The sequence below is a fragment of the Trichinella spiralis genome, assembly GCF_000181795.1.
Source record: "Trichinella spiralis strain ISS 195 chromosome Unknown Scfld5, whole genome shotgun sequence".
NCBI classification, from domain to species: domain Eukaryota; kingdom Metazoa; phylum Nematoda; class Enoplea; order Trichinellida; family Trichinellidae; genus Trichinella; species Trichinella spiralis.
In genome coordinates this window covers 2,412,802-2,427,061 of record NW_003526944.1, presented here as the reverse complement: position 1 = coordinate 2,427,061, position 14,260 = coordinate 2,412,802, and the positions used below count along the sequence as shown (strand labels likewise).

The 14,260-nt window shown below is 33.3% G+C and overlaps 4 protein-coding genes across 4 annotated transcripts; 1 reads left to right on the top strand and 3 right to left on the bottom strand.

The window, feature by feature from the left end:
• Positions 1-286: 286 nt before the first annotated feature.
• Positions 287-1,562, bottom strand: Tsp_04204 (hypothetical protein). Its single transcript, XM_003374972.1, is given in 9 exon segments — positions 287-310; positions 520-539; positions 623-682; positions 730-741; positions 795-852; positions 1,270-1,322; positions 1,349-1,397; positions 1,412-1,517; positions 1,543-1,562. 9 exon segments carry the CDS (start codon positions 1,560-1,562, stop codon positions 287-289), a joined length of 402 nt encoding a protein of 133 aa, XP_003375020.1.
• A 2,167-nt stretch (positions 1,563-3,729) lies between these two features.
• Tsp_04203 (putative replication protein E1) lies at positions 3,730-4,421 on the top strand. Its single transcript, XM_003374971.1, has 2 exons — positions 3,730-3,777; positions 4,167-4,421. The coding sequence occupies exons 1-2, from the start codon at positions 3,730-3,732 to the stop codon at positions 4,419-4,421; spliced, it is 303 nt and encodes a 100-aa protein (XP_003375019.1).
• A 1,187-nt stretch (positions 4,422-5,608) lies between these two features.
• Positions 5,609-11,382, bottom strand: Tsp_04202 (hypothetical protein). Its single transcript, XM_003374970.1, has 23 exons — positions 11,247-11,382; positions 10,967-11,049; positions 10,780-10,892; positions 10,589-10,724; positions 10,093-10,320; positions 9,759-9,872; positions 9,343-9,461; positions 9,197-9,283; positions 9,048-9,141; positions 8,849-8,985; positions 8,667-8,796; positions 8,423-8,610; positions 8,265-8,358; positions 8,019-8,206; positions 7,656-7,929; positions 7,229-7,487; positions 7,091-7,159; positions 6,878-6,996; positions 6,739-6,811; positions 6,409-6,483; positions 6,050-6,167; positions 5,774-5,834; positions 5,609-5,677 (listed from the first exon to the last, which is right to left on the bottom strand). Exons 1-23 carry the CDS (start codon positions 11,380-11,382, stop codon positions 5,609-5,611), a joined length of 2,964 nt encoding a protein of 987 aa, XP_003375018.1.
• A 1,357-nt stretch (positions 11,383-12,739) lies between these two features.
• Positions 12,740-13,417, bottom strand: Tsp_04201 (conserved hypothetical protein). Its single transcript, XM_003374969.1, has 2 exons — positions 12,937-13,417; positions 12,740-12,861 (listed from the first exon to the last, which is right to left on the bottom strand). The coding sequence occupies exons 1-2, from the start codon at positions 13,415-13,417 to the stop codon at positions 12,740-12,742; spliced, it is 603 nt and encodes a 200-aa protein (XP_003375017.1).
• Between the last annotated feature and the right edge of the window lie 843 nt (positions 13,418-14,260).

Genomic DNA, 14,260 nt, shown 5'->3' with positions numbered 1-14,260 from the left:
CAATAAAAGGCCGGGGGAATGACCGGGGGAATTGCAAATTTTTTTTTCCCGGGGGCTTGGCCTCGGGCAGCGCCTGGGGATAAATTTGTGAAAAATCGATAATTTTAGAAAAAATGCCTGAGGCATAGCCCGAGGCGTAGCATGAGGGCATAAAAAATCTGCATATTCCCCCCAGGCGATAAAAAAATTTGCATAAATACTCCCTGAAGGCAAATATTGTGCAATAAAATGCCTGGGGCGTAGCCTGGGGGGAATATGCAAATTTTTTACGCCCTGGGGCATAGCCTCAGGCAACGCCTGGGGCTAAATTCTTGAAAAATCGAAAATTTTTGAAAAAATGCCTGAGGCATAGCCCGAGGCGTAGCCTGAGGGCATAAAAAAATTTGCATAAATCTTCCCTGAGGGGGAAATGTGTAATAACCATGCATGAGTATGACCATACTTTATACACTCCCTGGAACTCTACTTACCTAATACTGTGTACTTTTTGTAACACTTACCAGTGTCCTTCCTACTTACCTGTCTTTTCTTCCATTTACCTGTAATTTACCTTTATACTTCCCACTTACCTGTAAATCTGAACACTACCTGAAACTTACCTGAAATCTGCATTTATACTTACCTGTGATCTTACTTCGTTGCTTTATACTTAGCGTAAATATTTCCAGTGTGGATGAAAAATCTAAAAACAATTTCTAAAAACTAAAAAAATCTATAAAATCTAAAAACTTTCTAAGATTTCTAAAAAAAAACTTAAATTTCTAAAATCTAAAAACAAAATTTTGAATACTTACCTGCGAAATCAGGAAAAACATTTGTATGGAAACTGAGATTACTACTGCTTGTGGATAACTGCACAAAGCAATGACAAAATGGAAATCCTACATTGCTACATTACATAAGTAAAATGCATACCAGATTAAAATGCACGAAGTCAAACTGGGTAACTTCATCTGAGACAACTGAGCAATGACGTAATTCACGGTTAACGTGAGAAAATCTTTCCAAACGAACACTAAAGGGCTGAGTGGGTTAAAGCATCTTCCAATTGATTAAATAGCCATATAAAAAGTAATTGAAGACGAATAACAGTGCATCTCATTTCTTATTTTTGCAAAAAAAACTGAAAAGCTTACTTCTGTAACATTTCATGGTTTTCATTTCCAAGTCCAGACAGGTCTCATTTTCTTACCTTTCAGACTCTTAGCTATTTTCTTCAGTGCAGAACGTGACTAATCCTAACTTTTACGCATTCGAGTAGATTCCTACTTTGTAATAATCAACACCGCCTGTGTAGACTTCATGGCCAATACAAAACGAAACTACAAAATCATGAATTTCCTTTTACCCTTCGTAATACTACTCTTTACGTTAACTATTTCAATCGATGATGTAATCTACAGTACTTTACCATTTTCATTATACTCTGCTTTGGGAATCCCTGGATGCTTAGTCGAACTCCAGCAATAACAGGATGTAAGGCGACGGTACACAGTTTCTTTTCAACTTTTCCAATGCTAAAATAGAAAAAAATTATCTTACTCTGAGTTATGCTGAGCCATAGGAAGACTTCCAGGAAGCGCCTCTTTCCAAGAAGGAACCAATATGAAGTGACATCGACACGCAATTAATTAGCCTTCCTTTCCAATACTAAAGACTACAACTGAAGATATCATGAAATAAAATCTCTACAAACCAATTTTCATGTAACGAAATATGCCATTTGTAGTTTTCAAAATGGCATGAAGTATGAAGAAATTTCAGAAGCTTCTGAAGAATGTAAGTAAGTAAAGTCGGCAAAATGGATCCGTAACTTCAGAACAAGGAATTGGGTCTAAGGGCTGCGTCGATCGAGCTGAGTTTTCGAGCGTATGCTGCAATGTATGCTTGGCAGAGCTGATTTGAAGACTACTTTATCGCTTGTTATCGTTTGTTGAATCAATGGATTATATCATGTGATCACGTCTGCCTCAAAATCAACTCAGCAAAATACCCGAATCTAAAAAAACGCATTACAAATAATCAAAAATACTTTTCAGAATTATTACGATGAGTGACTGACCATCTTCACTTACTTTTTATAATATAGCTGTTAAATAATACTTGATCTAAACGTGATATGACGTGAATTTCTAAAAGTGAATTTTATTAGTGTAGACATCTCAAAATAAAAAACAGTAATACGTACTTCTCTGTCCTCAGCATCTGAGGTAGCTAAAATTTAGAAAAAATAATACAGTCACAGACACCCTTTAGTTCCCAATCACCATATTAGTAGAGTAATACAAATGGCATGCATGACATAACACCACCACTATGCATAATATAACTTACCTAATATTCACTGATAGCACTGAAGAGCGGAATTATAGTTGATCCCCTTCGTGCTGCCATAGCCATAAAGTGAATAACGGAATGTGTACAAAGTACTCTGATTAAACATATAACGCTGAGTAAACTATGCAAATAATAAACCACTTTGTCTGCGGTGGAACAACCTAATTTGAATGCAGTAATAGCACAGTAAAATGAATATAGCGAACAATTTTATTTAATAACATGATGAAATTTATTACGTTTTTATTTACTCACTGCACATTATTAAGTAAAATAGCACTATTATGCAAATTTCTTTTGTTAAAATTAGATGAAACGAACACTTATTAACCTGAAGCATTGCAACTCACTAAAAATAACCGGAAATGCTATTACTGCGTTGCTGAATTTACTTGCTTGAACGTTGGACAAGAACAAACAAAGTATATCACTCGAATAACCGAATATCACTCGAATTACGTTTTTATTTACACACTGCTTATTACTAAGTAAAATGGCATTATTATGCAAATTTTGTAAATTTACTTTGTTAAAATTAGATGAAATGAAAATCTATTAACCTGAAGCATTGAAAATTACTAAAAATAACCAGAAATAGTATTGCTTTGTTGAAATTTAACTATTTCAAAGTAAGACATGATATAATAAATTACACTGGACAAATAATGTTTCTTTTATAATAAAAGATATATAAAGAATAAAAACAATTGTGAGATTTATAAAACATTAAATAACATTAATGAAATTTTATTGTAAACATTACCACAGAAATTATTATTAAATGCCAATTCTAAACAAAGCAAGCAGATTTAAATGTCTAAAGAAGTATACATTTTTTGTTTCGATGAATTAAAAATTGCTGTAACAGATGACAATTACAATGAATGACAAGTAATACACATGTAAAAATTAAAAAAAAATAAATAATTCAATCATGTACACAATTATAAAACAAATTTATGTTCTATAATCATCAATAGATAACAATGCCCATAAAAAGAAAAAACTATGAACTACTCAGTCATTACACCGCAATCATTTCCTAGAATAACGTATGAGCTGCACGCCTTGGTAAAATGAATTGGAACATACAGATAAATTGTTATATTTACAGATTTTCATATTGTGATTCATATAGTGCAGTTTAACACGTTGGAGCTGGAAAATGGACAGAGTCACATATAGAAGGAATGAATTCATTCACAGATAGAAACGGAAATCTTGATTGCAAGTGATATTTCAACGTTTGTAAAGAAATGTTCTCATTGCCGGACTGTGAACTGGAAAGGAAGAATTTGAATAGTTGAGAACGCTAAAGGATAGCAGCAGCTGTTTGCGCACATGTAAAAAATAAATGCAGGAGTGTTTCAGTTACTTCGTCATCTCAGAAAAATGGAGGCAACCTCAAGAGCTGGTGACATTCAACATTTAGTACGATCAGTATGCATTTCCAATAGATGATATTCAGAGAAAACAACAGTAATATTCATCCCAAGCCCCCATGAGTAAGTGCTCTCTGCTCAACGGAAGAGCATAATTTATATTCTACTTGGTGCCTTCTACAGCAGAGTAATAAATCGCGTTTATTGGGGGAGAGAGAGACAGACAATAAAGGATGCGGGAAAGGAATAAGGGAGAAGTGGTGCGATGGAGGAAGTGAGGTTGTTGAAAATAAATGGTTTTCATTCATCCAACCTTCACGTTTTATAATCAAGGGTTGGCTTCAATTTATCAATAAACTCAATAACTGGGGAGCTAAAGTCGGGTCCTAAATGATAGAAAGCATGCACTTTTATTTGTGCTAGCTTGATTCAAGGTTCATTTTCAAGGGTGATGCAAATGATAGTACTGATTATAGTTTGAATATTCGAGGGTGGAAATGCCTGCTGAAGCGCACAAAAACAAAAGCTTTGATCAACAATATAGAAACTACTGGGGTATCAGTCAGGTCTGTGACAACAGCAGTTTGTATAACAGGGAGTATAACAAACAACGTGGTAAAGATCCCATTGTTCCTTCAATACGATGATACACTAGCCCTTGTGAGAACTATCAAGAATAAGCTTTATATCGTGATTCAGTGACTTCATGAATATTATCTATCATTGATAAGTCTGTCGTTGCAGAGTAATGCAGAATCGCACGAAAATCCTAGAAGCATGAAGATAAAAAAGAACTCCCTTTCTACCTATGCATTTCATTTCAAGAAGTCCCTGTAGTGTGAGCTAAACGTAAATTATGCACCATATTATGATATAATACATTTCATTCAAAAAATAACTTGAAACATCTCTAAAAATGTAGCTGAACCAGTAATTTCAATTTATGAATGAAAATTTCCGGAAAATACTCTATTCAATTATCAGTCTCTGAAAAATACATTTGCAAGATAGCTCATTATTTAATAAGTTGCTGCTTTGCCTCTGGAAGCTATCCTAATTTTCCATCAGTAACTAAGCTTATTGACATAAACGCAGAGCAGAATTTTATTAAATATTGAACGGTGTTACATTTTTATTTACACACTTCATAATATGACTTACGCTAACATGAAAACGCATTAGTATGCAAATTTGTTTGTACTAAAATCCCTTGAATACCTGTTAAGCTGAAATCATGAAAACAACAGGAACATCTAACTTTCATTGCACCGTACAATTTCACATGCATAATATTAATCTGACCAAAAATAATTAAATGAAAAATACAAAAAACAAGGAAAATTTTCCTCATAGATAAGAAAACCCAATGGGCATTGTTTGCTAAGAGACTTGGTTAAAATTCACAAAATGCAGAATTTTCAAAAACGTCGAGATGCTACATTTACAAGAAAACAATGTATTTTTCCAAATTATAAAACTTAATTAAATTTTGATTTGGATTTGTTGCTAATTCTAACTTCAATAAGTCATATGCTTCATCACAAACAAAAGCACTTTTGATGTTATTCTTTTGCTTTAAAATGTGTTGTAAACTGAGAATCTTTCGATTATATTTACTTTACAGGGTTTTCTTTAATTTCTCAGTTGTCACTAATGTAAATTCAAAAAATGATCTAATGAAATTTCGTCTGTTTCATGAACATCATTACACATGAGGAAATTGTAGTTTGAATTTGCAAATTTAAAATGTAGCAAGAGTTGGAAATATTTTATATTGTGTGATTAAGAGAGAAAGAAAGAAAACTAAACAGTAAATATGTAAACCGTCTTACCTGATAGCAAACACGTTGGTAGGATGAAGGAGAGGTAGGGCTTTTATAATTTGAAATTTATGCTAGTATTTGTTGAAGTGATGCACCATGAATGAGGAAATTCCGCACCGCTGTAGAGAGAACGTTCTTCATTAGTGAATGCTCATATAATAATCGCCTACAAATAATACACTACACTTTACACATTACGAATCGCTTTAGGATTTGAATGACGTAAAGTACTTTCACCAAATTGCCGACGGCATAGTTCAGCATCAAATTATTATAGACTAAGTTTGTAGACCTGTAAATGCATATATATTTGCATAGGGTGAATATGAACACTAATTTGGGACGGCGCTCCAAGACTAGGTGTTATTATCCAGTTAGACTCTAGTTTTGAGCAAATCAGAAAGTAAAGTAATAAGCAGCTTTTGAGTTTTCTAAAGTTACAAGAATAAAAACAATCTCACCTGAAGTCGTTTAAGTAGCACAATTTATCCAGATTGAATTATACACTGACCAATCATCAGTACGAGATCCGTGATTGTGGCCAAATACGGCTTCTTACGGCTTCCAGATGTCGTTGTTATAGAAATTTCGAATTGGAATAAAAACCAAAAAGAATAACGGAGCCCTCAAAAAATAATTTGTTCTCAAATTCCTGAAACGCTTTCATCGTTCAGGGAGAAAAATTTCGAAAATGATGTTCCCACGCATTGACTGATTGATCACTGCTACGCAAATTAAATAAAGAATTTTGTAACTGTTTTACAAATCGTTTCGCCTTTCAGGAATAAAGAACTCTCTGTTCTGAAGATTATTCAATGCACTATTTAATGCAATACACATGTTTACATTTCTACATTAAGAATAACTGCTGCAATGAGTAAACTCTGTTTCTACTTTCACTGCCGCAGTTATTGCAATATTAACGAACAGAACCATATCGACTGAAATTTCAATAATATTTAAATATAAATAATGTTCTTCAATAACTTCTGAATAAATGAATTTTGAACAGCAACTGCTCAAATGTCTGATCGATATCTATCGAGACAATTATAATAAATAACATATTGATTCAATTATGAATACGTTACTATAATATTTGAAAAATTATGTTTTCTTAGAGACGAGTATCTAGAGATGCTTTTTCCTTTTCAATAAGAAAGCAATCTGTAAGGCTTTGCGCCGTTGAATTTCACCCTTTAAGTCGAATAAACGCAACACTGTTCGCATTGACAAAATATCTGGATCAGCTCGTAAAAGAGAAAATATCTAAAGAAAAAAAAAGCATCTAGTGATTATTATCTGATTCAACAATTTTTTCAGAGGATCACCAACCAAATGCATGGGTACTTCATTTTTAATCAATTCTGCTTCAGGGGTGGAATATTCCGAAAGACAGTACAAAAAGTTGCTAACAAATGCAACAGTGGGACAGAGCTCTCCACTTCGGACCACTTCAAATTTACAACTGAATAATTCTCCTGAAAATAGATATAATGCTCGATGGATTATTATTTCGAAACTTAAGAGAGGTTGGACACGGCTTACGGAGAGATGCAATCACTGCTGACCTGTCGGCCGTACTACTGTTGGTATCGTTTTGCACAGAATATTCATCTGTAAAAATAACTATCAAAATGAAACGAACAAAGCAGAGCACAATTTATATTTCAAGCTGGCCATTACCCACGGAGAACTCGGTTGTCTCCGCTTTATCAACAGCAGCCGTTGGAGTGGTATAACGGAGTGCTATCAAGTAAAGCTTAACGAGGAAAAATGCAAGAATATTTCCCCGTGGTGCTACGCAGAACAAATCACGGTCGTCGTGCAATACGTAATTACTGAGCAGTGGTATCAGGGCAAGTGTACATTCTTTGGGCCTAATAAAGCAACACGCTAAATTCAAATTGCACCACTTTTCCATCCCTTGCATAGTGTTGACTTTCTGCAAAGCCTAAAAATATCTCTTCAATTGCAAGGAAGACTTCAAAAAGTTTAAAACTAAGCACAGTGCATAACGATTTCAAAATTGACAACAACCTGAAAACTTAATTTACGACTAAATCATTAATCACAGTAACGCTCACTAAGAGAAATAAGCAAAGCAAAATACCTCGATAAAAGCACTAAGCCAAGAATCATACTGTTCTGATTCAACCAACACAATTATTCTAGCAATTAGAGCAGCCGTCAGATAACCAACTCTTTCGGAAGCGGCAAAAAATGAACGGATATTTTCCGGCTTTCCAATAACCGGGAAATGATCATCGGACGAATGATTCAATTGGGCCGGAGCCCGATTCATTCTCAGTACATGCATCAGCGTCACCGGCAATTCTCGGTAAGTGGAGAACAACTTTTTTGCAGAATTCACCATGAACGTTTGCCTAAATATATTTAAAATTATGTAGAAAATTTTTACAGTTTCTTCTCGCAAATCATAGAAATGATATTTTAATAAAATAAACTGCATCACCTGTCCGTTTGACGATTCCGTTCTGCATCTGATGGTGTGATGGATTCGAAAAAGCTGAATAAACTGCTAGCCAATTTCGTCGCTTCGTCGGTCTTTTGCAAAGCCACATACTGAGCAAAACACAACAATGGACTACACATGCAAGATACACCATGTATGTTTAAAAATAATAAGCCAGAAAATATATGCTAAAAAATATACACACTCATTTGGCTATTTTGATGTGCTTTATATATTTCATTTTACTTTTAATTCTTCGATTGAAATCGTGTCGAGCAATACTTCGTTCAATACCACTTGCACAATAGATGGAATCAAATCAATAATACAATACCAAGTTCTGAAGTTATTCAAAAAAAAGAAAACACAATAAATGGAAAGAAAATTGAAAAAAAATAATTCACCTGATGTTCAACCAACCTGGTTGTCCAACCCTCAATCGTGAAAGTACATCACTGGCTAGTTCCAAATCCATCGGTACGTTTTTCAGCAGTTGGGGTAGATCTTCTGGATCAAACATGTTGCGAACAAGATCAATTGCACTGGAAAAGTACCACGTTTTGAAAAATGGATCCCCAGGTCGAAGGCACGTCTGAAGATCTTCTTGTGTTACAGATACGTGTGATTTGGAAAAGGAAAAATCATTACAGTCGTTGAATAATACTGGGAAAGTCGGTGAAGCAACAGAAACGACATGTCAAATAAATCGTGACTAGGAGGCACGGATTTCTGTGCATCTTCACCCACTGGTACAACTTCTTTGTAAGTTTCAGTGATTCTAAACAAATTTAATTTTTTACAAGTAAAAAATGACAATCAAAATAACAAACTTGATCAATCGTTCGGCAAGCAAATTTAATTGGTCAATTGAAATTGCAGCCGCGCAAATGTAAAGCAACGATTTTCCAGACATCATGGTATTCAACATTTGTGGCCATCGTTCTAGAGCTTGATGAGCATCAAAAGCCTGTGAATAACGTTTTCTTTAAAGCACGTCCCTTATGGACTCTAAATTAAAAGAAAAATTACCTTAACAATTGATTGAAGCGTAAATTCAGCTCTCAGAACCAAGTTAATAGTTGGTTGACCTTCTTGAACGTAAAGCTCTTTCCGCATCTCATCTCTGAATTTCGTATGCTCAATTGATTGGTGATTTAATATTTAAGAAAACAATAAACCTTATTGCCATCAGAGTATCTTTTTCTGATTCTTGCAAAATGCCTAATTCACTGAGTACATTCAAAAAAGCTTGCAATGTATTACATCTGAAATTAAAATTAAAAATTTATTACAAGCAAAACTCACTATCGCGAAACAAAATCACCTTGCTTTGGTATCCGAAACATTCAGTACCGCTTCAGATGTTGCTATACGCTTCAAACTTCCTAGCAATGTCTCCTTAGGAATACCTTCAGCAACTAATTGGCTTAACAAACGAGGAATCTAAAACAGAACATGAATGCACGAAAACAGCATGATCATTTGGTGTTTCAATGAAAAATTTTTAATAATTATCAAGAAAAACGCTTGCAGTGCATTGCAACTAAATTATTTCACGACACTATAAAATTACATTTAATATTTAAAATTAATAATTAACAAAATATTTCTAGTTTTACAATTATCATGAATGATTGACAATCACTCTAAGAAATAATGTGGCAAAACTGTCTCAATAGTACAACATTAAATAATAGCAATGTTTCAAGCCTTGTTAATAGTTGAAAGAAGCAAACTCACCCTTAAGTACAGATATGAACTGGAAACTGAAAATGGTAAAGTAGTGGAATCATCATGCTGCTGAAGAATGCCACCCATAATTAAATCATGAAGTATGTTTAACCAACTTTCGCCCTAAAAACAGATATTAAAAAATAAAATATATATTTTGAAAATTATTCAGTCCTTAGCAGTACAGTAATTGCATATTTCATGTTTCTTTTGTATAAAACACTCATATACACTCAAAATAAAGGGTGCAACAAAACAGTCTGAAAAATTTTATCCCTGGTGAAATTATACATACAATCTGATTACACGTTGTATACATATTATAAACTGCAACAACACAAACCTGAATATCTTTAGCAACTTTCAATGCTTCGACCATAGCGGCGATTCCTTTCATAGATTGTACATGAGCAAAAATGCCACTCAAAGAAATCACAACTGATGGAATGCGAGAATCTGATGCTCTTACGCTTTTTGCTAATATTTCATTCGGATTAGCAGAGAACAGATTGTCATAGGAATCCCTAAAAACGCAAGCTTCGTTATCGCTTTTCAGTGTGCAAAATTCAGACTTGAAAAACTACTTTTCAATGTCAAGAAAAGACAAAAATGTCAACATGTTGTCTAACAAATCCGCTGGAAAAGAGTGTCGATTTTCCTCTATCTTAACTTTGATATTAACAATCGATACTTTGATCTGGTCATGGAACTCTGTATGATACGATTTGAAGTAATATTTTAACGAAACTTGCCTTCATTATCATTCACTTACCTGATAATTCCCAACAAACAAAATAATTGCAAAATTGCACAAATTTGTTCTCTTTCAATGTAAAAACCAAACTCAGAAGATGAGCTAAGGGCGGGAAATTATTGCCAGTCAGCAAATACTCGACATAAGCGAGAATCCAAAGTACCGTGTTCATGACCAAAATGCTAGTTCGAACGCAAACATCTGCATCACAAAAATCACAACTAAATAGAAAGTCGTCAGAAAAATTTTCTTCTAATTTTCATAAAAGTATTTTACTTTAATTTATCCAGACAGTAAATTACAAGAACCAAAATTTCATTAATGCACCCAACTTTTTCGTAACAGCGATAAGAATTCACAACGTTAAGAAATGCAACACATGGAACAACCTGAAACGTAAATGGATATAAATATAAATTTAAACAAAATAAATAAGCTTAAACAAATTGTAACAAAAAATTACTTGAGTATCTAGACAAAATCTTATGTACTTCAACATGAGACGATTGGGCATTTCGCTCAACGTAACATAATACAGGAGTAATGCTAAACAGAATATCAAAGTTATGTTTGACAATAGAATAGAATAGTAAAAAAAATTAAAGCATGAAAATAAATCAAAGCAACATTTTTCAAATATTATCAACTCAAACTATAAAAAAATAGCAATAATAATTACAAATGTTTGCACGGAACCTGAAATACAAAATAACCAATTCAAATCAGAAAATAAGACTACTTACAAGATAACTGTTCAATATTTTGATTAGTGATTTCAATTCGCTGTCTCAACTGTTTCATAAAAATAATATCCGGCCAGCATTCACTCCAAGCATCAAACAGAAGTTGTTCCACGGCGTTCATAGAAGACTCTGCCATTTTCTAGCTACAATAACGTTATTGTGATCATTGATGAATTCTCTTCATATTTGCAACAAACAGTGAAAAGGGACGTTTCACTTGTTCTGCTACATGCAAACTTACTTGTTATTAATAATGTTCCTGTCAAATTTAATTTATATACTTCAACATAATTAAATATACACTTAATAAAATTCGATTTACATAAAAGCAACCTGTGCCATTTAACAAGTATTTAAAAATACTGCAAAAGTTAAGGCTAAATTAATAATGCAATTAAGTGCAGCGAAGTGGAATTATTATACTTCACTGCTTTTTTCACGGAACCCTATAACAGCCACAAAACTGGAGTCAAACATTCAAGGAAGAAAGGAATGCATACTGTAATTTACTAAATTAAAGAACAATTTATATTATAGTTTTGCATGCATTTATTGGCATCATAATATAAATTACTCTATTGAATATTTTATAAATTAAATATTTACGTGCATTAAGCTGAATTTGACTGGATAGATTTCAGACAGGTAAACTTTGTTTTAAATATCACATTCAAAGTACAATAAACAGAATACGAGATTAAAACTATTTTGCATAAAAGTATTAATACAGCAAATAAAGTAGTTTGCGCTCAACAGTGACGGTAACAGCTTTATAAATTGCGATTTACATAATATATATAGTACTAATTTTCGGTTAGTTTACTGTACGCCAGAGGCACAACACAACCTAACCAGTACATATGCTTCGAATCAGATGTTAGTTTGAATGAGTTGCATGCACAATTCAAATTTATGAGAAGGAGCTTTACGTAAGAACATAAAAAGCAAAACGATACCACACCGTATTGTAAGCTACAGTATAACCAAAATCAGGCAACCGTTTATCACATAGATCGATTTCAGCGTATTTCATATTACTTGAAATGAACAAAGTTATTTATTTTATAAGATTTTCAAAAAAAAAATATTTCATCATGCTTTAAGATCAATCATAAAAAAATATTTACTTACGTTATTATATGTGCATCCGCTGTTTACTTGAAATTCTACACATACTGTACGAACTGAAATGACTTGGTTTTGATGTTTCGAGCTCAAATTTTCAATTTAGAGCTCAGAACAATTTACAGGGCAGATATACTAAAATTCATCTTAATAAATAAATGTTCACTTCCGTAAGACAAAATTCACACATTCAAAGCAAAGCAATGTAAATAAACTACGTACCGATATCGGTTTTAATTAATTAAAATTCCATGTTTACTTTAGGCAGTACAACTAGTTCAATATGTAAAAATTTTATTCAACAAATAAATGTTAAAAGACGCGAGCAAAATTACTGCTCAGGCAAGGAGAAGATCAAGAAACGCGTATCATATTTGAGAAGTAGTTGGTTTATCTTGCAAATTATAATCATCGCAATAATAATCGCAAGATAAAGACGGCAGTAGTGAGCACTTCTGAACACCAACATCAGATGAGTCAACATTTTTAACTGAAAAGTAATGACACTGGCGGTTTGTTTTGTTATATGGTGGAATGAGCACATCAAAGAACGACGTATAATCACCTACACTAGTGACACGGTGAAAATTCCGTTCATAGGGTGTGAAAACTCCTGGCTGATCTTCGCATGTCATTTGTATAGGTGGATGCATGACCACTTCAACAGGAACCCCATCCACAATATTTGGAGGCGGAAGTGCTGCATGTGAGTACGCCTCCACTAGCGCCTTTCCTTCAATGATTTTCATGATGCCACACATATACGGATGATCGTGAAGCGGAATTTCACGGCCATTCGGAACACAAAAGATACAGACGTTCATTCTTTCATTTCGATACACTTCTGTATAAAGGCAAGGTGCGTGTTTCATGTCAGACTCGATGTAACCCAGTTGCTCAAAAGCTTTTGATCCGTTGTAATTTAAATCTTTCGCTCGAACTTGATTCATCAAATCCTTCAGCTGTTTAAATTCAACCGATGCGACGTCGCATTTCGACCTAGCCACAAGCTCTGCTTGATTGATGATCCTTTGAATCAGCGACATCATGCGACTGAAATAATAAGTTCGTGAGCAATGATATTTCATCCCCATCACTATTACAATTTTAGCATTTCTATTACGAAATAAAAGTATAAACTGAAAATTCGTATTTTCGTAACGAATATATTCAAAAAAAATTGCAAACAACTTACATGCTAATTAGGTGAACGCTGCTAAAATCAGAATTGCGTGAAAAATGCGCGTCGCTAAAAATTAATGCATACTTTAATGAATACGGTAAATAACAAAATTAGATCATGATGCTCAGGCTAAAATTATGAAATTATATTAAACAGATTTTGATTTGTTAAAATTTATGATAATTACAATTGCGATTTAATAAGCAAAATATTTTTTATAAAACTAAAGTTAGCTCTATTATTTTATATAAAATAAAATTTTCAATTTTAACTTGTTTTAATTTGCAGACCATTGTCAATAAAAATGACAACTAAATGCCAATGATCATTTAAACAATCTATTAAGATTAATTCGCTTACAGAACAAGGGGTTATATGTAGAGAAAAAAGTCTTGCAAATTGCGGATCACTTTTTTCGCATTCTTCACTAACTACGCACAACTATTCTATTATTTAATCATTCCAAAACTCATATTTCAACCTTGCAAACCAGCTGGTATAAATAAAAAACATTTCATCAAACTGTAAATAACTGAAATTCATACACCCTTCTTTTCACAAATAAATGCAAATCTCATCTACAATACGGGAAGACAATGAATTGTTCTCAAAGTCAGAATGTGACATTTATTAAATATTAAACCATCTACTGCTTTTTCATGTACAACAGATTACACTGCAGACAGACTGAACAACAACACCAAAA

Coding starts and splice junctions, on each gene's coding strand:
- Tsp_04203 (XM_003374971.1), top strand. CDS start 3,730: ATGGAGGCAACCTCAAGAGCTGGTGACATTCAACATTTAGTACGATCA. Junction 3,778..4,166: donor TTCAACATTTAGTACGATCA/GTATGCATTTCC, acceptor TTCATTTTCAAG/GGTGATGCAAATGATAGTAC.
- Tsp_04202 (XM_003374970.1), bottom strand. CDS start 11,382: ATGGCAGAGTCTTCTATGAACGCCGTGGAACAACTTCTGTTTGATGCT. Junction 11,050..11,246: donor AAATATTGAACAGTTATCTT/GTAAGTAGTCTT, acceptor TATTCTGTTTAG/CATTACTCCTGTATTATGTT. Junction 8,986..9,047: donor CGCTTCAATCAATTGTTAAG/GTAATTTTTCTT, acceptor CGTTATTCACAG/GCTTTTGATGCTCATCAAGC.
- Tsp_04204 (XM_003374972.1), bottom strand. CDS start 1,562: ATGGCTCAGCATAACTCAGA. Junction 853..1,269: donor GCGGTGTTGATTATTACAAA/GTAGGAATCTAC, acceptor TGCTTTGTGCAG/TTATCCACAAGCAGTAGTAA. Junction 311..519: donor GTAAATGGAAGAAAAGACAG/GTAAGTAGGAAG, acceptor CGATTTTTCAAG/AATTTAGCCCCAGGCGTTGC.
- Tsp_04201 (XM_003374969.1), bottom strand. CDS start 13,417: ATGTCGCTGATTCAAAGGATCATCAATCAAGCAGAGCTTGTGGCTAGG. Junction 12,862..12,936: donor TCACCGTGTCACTAGTGTAG/GTGATTATACGT, acceptor ATTACTTTTCAG/TTAAAAATGTTGACTCATCT.